General features: G+C 31.3%; 1 protein-coding gene and 1 long non-coding RNA gene across 2 annotated transcripts; one reads left to right on the forward strand and one right to left on the reverse strand.

Moving 5' to 3' along the window:
* The first annotated feature begins 354 nt into the window (after positions 1-354).
* LOC150034729 (uncharacterized) lies at positions 355-1,083 on the forward strand. Its single transcript, XR_016531160.1, has 2 exons — positions 355-533; positions 672-1,083. It is a non-coding gene; the product is annotated as an uncharacterized LOC150034729 (long non-coding RNA).
* On the reverse strand, positions 528-4,352 carry LOC120082622 (protein MOTHER of FT and TFL1-like). The gene is made up of 4 exons (XM_039037875.2): positions 4,072-4,352; positions 3,915-3,976; positions 3,754-3,794; positions 528-963 (listed from the first exon to the last, which is right to left on the reverse strand). Exons 1-4 carry the CDS (start codon positions 4,267-4,269, stop codon positions 740-742), a joined length of 525 nt encoding a protein of 174 aa, XP_038893803.1. The 5' UTR covers positions 4,270-4,352; the 3' UTR covers positions 528-739.
* Positions 4,353-4,872: the final 520 nt, after the last annotated feature.

Consider the following 4,872-nt stretch of genomic DNA (forward strand, 5'->3'; position numbering starts at 1 on the left):
TCTGGTAGGGAATAATGTTATTACTTGCTAGTGTCTAACCCGTTCTAACTCAAAAGAAAGCCATTTTAAGCTTTAGGACGGAGAGTTGGAGAAATTAGAGGAGGAGTACACTCCTAACTAGCTTCAAGTACAAACAAAGTAGTACAAATCAACTTTCACCAAAAACCCATTTCAACATCAAATCTTAATTTATTAAAACAACGAAAAGAAAATTCAACTTTGAAATATCGAAAAAGAAAATTGGATAAAGGGATAGTACAATTCAATACAAGCAGCTGGGGTTTTCATTTGTACTGCAGTTCATCGTCCTCCCCCATTCAATTTATATATAATTATTCATAAACAGAGGCAAGTGGACGCCATCCTCTACGGAATCATCAAACCAGGTTGAAAGATACGTCATTGAGTGCAGCGTTGATGTAAAGCCCCAATGCAAAATTCCAACCTTCCCATCACATCAGCGCTGCATTCAATTACGTTTCTTCTTCATTCTGGCTCAACCTTTTCCCATCCCTTATCAATTCCCATTTCAGGTTTGCATTTCCCATTATAATTTGTTCCTTTTCTTAACGAATTTGAGAAGTTCAAAATATTGTGCAATTACTCTATTTAAACAGAACAGAAACAGAGAGAAGTAAGGATTTATTGCATGTATTTGTGGGCTGAAACAGGGAAACGCAGACATCTGGGAAGTAAAAGAAAACGGGTTGTGGTATGGTATTAACATAGAAAGTGTGGATCAGCGTTTCTTGCCTGCAGGTTGCTTCTGGGAATTGAAGTAGACAGCAGCGACGGGAAGGCCAAGGGCATTCTGAGAGGCGAATTGTCGGGTGCTGAAATTGCTACGGGTGTTGGGCGGTCGCAGCCTGCCGCTGAGGGCGGTGCTCTGTTTGAAAACGGCTAATACATATCGGTGAATGCCGGTCGGAGGCTGTGGTCCCATGTACTGCACCACCTCCTTTCCTGAAATTCCCGTTGTTTTCATCACATACAAGAATTCAAGAAAAACAGAGGAGAAGAAAAACAAAGGAACGTGTATCGTTCTTGTACTAAGAAATTCTTATAATAATATCTTATTTAGAATATCTGGTCATAATGTGTGCAAACGATGCCATTTAATAGAGGAAGTTATCTAATACCTCTAAAGTTTATATTTATTTATTCCAGTTTCCCTCCAAGAGGCCAAAAATGAAAAAACTTAACAGAAATTTTAAAAAAATAATTACAGACACCAATCCACGTACTAATTTTCATAACTGATAGATTTTTATAAAAGAAAAAAAAAATAGATTTTATTATTTTGTATAAATTTATTTTGTTTTTGGAAATCTCCCAAAAACTAAATACAGACTATTGCAATGCCCTCGATGTTTTTCTGTTATTATTAATATGTGTCATTTATTCTGGTTCTTATTATCTCTCATTTATTTGGGTTGCTTAAAAACCAAAAGTCACCTTAGAAAACCAAACAAATAACAGTACCCCATGGTTTGTTTATATAAAGCTAATATGTTAACAAATTCTTTATCTTTTTTCTATCTATTTTCCAAGGAAATGGAAAAAAGGAAACTCTTCGAGAGTCTTTAGTTAAATGCAATATATATATATATATATAAAGAGTTTGAGATGTGACAAAATTTAATGAGACGGACAAGGATATTTAAAATTCACCTTAAGAATCAAAACAATTTCTTAACTAATTAAAGTATAATAAAATTAATTTGCGCTCAAATAGATTCAATCCACATGCAATGTACCTTAGTTAACACGGACACAACGAAGAAAGTAGTTGAATGTGCACACATAAACAAACAAATATCTTAGAATTACATCTCCAAAAGCTTCTAACACTACAAACCATCTTGATTTTTAGCACCAATATTTGAATTCTTACCAAATTGAGAAACGCACAAACTACTTCCCTAAACTATTTTCTTTTCCAACTCACATAAATCATAAAAATCATTCAAATTACTCAAATTTAATGAATAAGTGTAGACAACAAATCAAAATCATTCAAATTTAATGAAAATTTTATACTAACTATTTAATTCTCACATTTTTCTCTAAACTAGATTTATCTATCTTACATTTAAAAAGAAAAAAAACAAAACTTATGCATTGGTAGAAGTTAATGGTTTAATTCTAAAGAAAGATCAAATTAATCCACCAACTATTAAAATTGATAACGTATTAATCTGAGATTTTAATCATTACAAGCTTCTCAACTTCCAAAATATAAATAAAAGTATATAAATTGATATTTGCCACCATCTTAATCTTTACTTTCACTTATAGTTTTTCTCATTTGAAAACTAAAAAATATATATATATATATATTTAGTTTTTCTCATTTGAAAACTAAAATATATATATATATATATATTTAAATTTTGATTTTGAAATTTGATCGAGAACAACTTACCATCCTAATTTTCACTGACGGAAAAAATAAAATAATTATCAAAATGGATGAATTTTGTATGTTTTTTTTTTTTTTTTTTTTATAAAGAGTGAAGACTAGATATAGCTACCGCATGCTTCCTCTTTTTATTGGAGGACTGGTTGTAGTGCAGTCCAAACAGTACTCAAAATGATAACAAAACAGCTTAATGTTTAAAAGAAGAAAACACATATAACAATATATACGTTAATTTTCAAAAAAAACTCGACTTGATAAGAAAACTAATGAGTGCACACTAATAGATGAATGTAATGTTTATATGTCTCTAGTGTCTATATGTCTAAATATCAAACACATACTAAATATGTTAAGAATTTGACAGGTATATTAATGTATTTAATATTTAGTTTAGTTTTTAATTAAGATTAATTAATATTTAATTAGTAGTTGAGAATTAATTAAATAATTGTTTGATTTTTTATAAATAGTCACATTTAGAGTGTAATATAAAATTCATCATCATCATTAACATTGAGTGGTCCACTGTTTGGCCGGTCTAACACCTTTTTTTGGTACATCAGATTAAGTACCAACTTAATTTATTTTATTTTTAATTTAGGCTTGAACTTTGCATCTTATTTTATTTTTTATCACTAAATTTTTAAAAAGTTTCATTCTAGTTCTAGATTATCTAGATCAGTTAGTCACGCTAGATTATCTAGGATTTCAATTTTAATTTAGGTGATAAAGCGATTCTCCTTAAAAGATTCTTGGTGGTTGATGTTTTACTTCACTTCCACCTTTCCACCTTTTTCAATCTATATTAGATGCAATTTCATCTTTAACTAGATGCAATTTCTTCTCGAAGGACTAAAATAAACGCTTTTTAAAATACTAGATGCAATTTCTTCTTTTAAGAAATTTTATCTTTAAATAGTTAAAAGATAATTTGAATAACAGGACTAAAATAAACCCTTTTTAAAAGTGGACTAAAACAAACCTTTTTTAAATGTTTAGATCAAAATGAAACGAGATTCGAAGTTCATGAACCAACCTTTAATTTATATTGAGTGAGTTAAATTCAGAATAGTGCTGCTAAATTGGAGGGAAATAGCCTATGGCTTAGTAGGAGTGGCTAGCAGGAATGATGTGGAGAATATCAAGGTTTTTAAGTGACCTACCAGGAAAGAGACGAATGCAGAAAGGCGTGCAAGAAAGAAAAGAAAAGAGAGATTTTATTCTTCTTCTTCCTTATTCATCCTAAGATAAATAAAAATAATTATATCTCCTCAACACAAAATTTCCTTTCACACAAAAATCATATTGAATTTCATTTGAACAAAATATACCTTTATTGGCATCAGCCCCTTCTGGAATGTCCACCACAATCCTGAAAAATCACAAATTTCCCCAAAAATCAAAAACACCAAAAAATCTCCCTTTTCACTTCTCAAAACAAAAGAATCCAAAAAGGGTAAAACAAAAAAAAAAAACAAAAAAGGTTGATTACCAATGAAGCCACTCTCTGAAAGTTGGCTCACTTGGACTAGGAGCATCAGGATCCACCATAACCTACCCAAAATCCCCAATACAAAAAACAATCCATTATTACAAAATTAAAATTAAAATTTAAAAAAAAAACCCTCAAATCAGAGAAATTAAAGTACCAGAGTATAAAGTTGGTTAGAAATGGGAGCTTGAATAAGAACAGTGGGTCGATCAGCAGCGGCAAAGGGCTTGATTTCGCAGCCATTAGCGACTTGTTTAGAGCCATAACTGACCGCCACATCGACAGTCGGAGTGAACATATCCAACACATCTCCGATCACTCTCCCTACGACCAGTGGCTCTAGAGACCGTACCATTTTTTTTTTTTTTTTTAAAACTTGTGTTTTCCTATTGGTGTTTGGTTCTTTTGGTTTTTCTTTCTGTTTGTTTATTTTGGCAGACTCGTCTTTTGTATGCAAATTTGTGCTCTCGGTTTAGTGGAAGAATCGGATTGTTGACACGTAGCAATTTGGTTTGATGATTTGGCAATCGTTTTGCTCAGTATCAAGCTAGTTTCTAAACACGTGTCCCCTTCTCCCACATTTGCCGGTACAATGTTTTCTTGGTGCCAATGGTCGACTTCCTCTCTTTTATTCTAAATTCTAACTAACCCATCCTAATCGAATCTGATCAAATCTTAATTTTTAAATATTTTCTTTTCCCCGCCACTTACAATAATAAATTCTGAAAATTATATTTCTAGAGAACAAAATCGTGCAGAAGTGGACGACCCTAAACCACCCACCTCATTATCTATACAGTGTATTGTGTGTACATCGTATTAGAAATTAGTTTATATTTTGTTATAAATTTATCATACAGCTAGTTAAATGGTTAGTCACTGTTATAATTATGCCGATTTCTAGACCTCTTTTGGTTAATAAATGATATAGCAGATTTATTTACTCTACTTTAATATG

Source organism: Benincasa hispida, chromosome 8 (assembly GCF_027475165.1).
Source record: "Benincasa hispida cultivar pf3 chromosome 8, pf3_genome.v1.1, whole genome shotgun sequence".
NCBI lineage: Eukaryota > Viridiplantae > Streptophyta > Magnoliopsida > Cucurbitales > Cucurbitaceae > Benincasa > Benincasa hispida.

Coding starts and splice junctions, on each gene's coding strand:
- LOC120082622 (XM_039037875.2), bottom strand. CDS start 4,269: ATGGTACGGTCTCTAGAGCCACTGGTCGTAGGGAGAGTGATCGGAGAT. Junction 3,977..4,071: donor CTAACCAACTTTATACTCTG/GTACTTTAATTT, acceptor GATTTTGGGTAG/GTTATGGTGGATCCTGATGC. Junction 964..3,753: donor AGGGGCTGATGCCAATAAAG/GTATATTTTGTT, acceptor CGGGAATTTCAG/GAAAGGAGGTGGTGCAGTAC.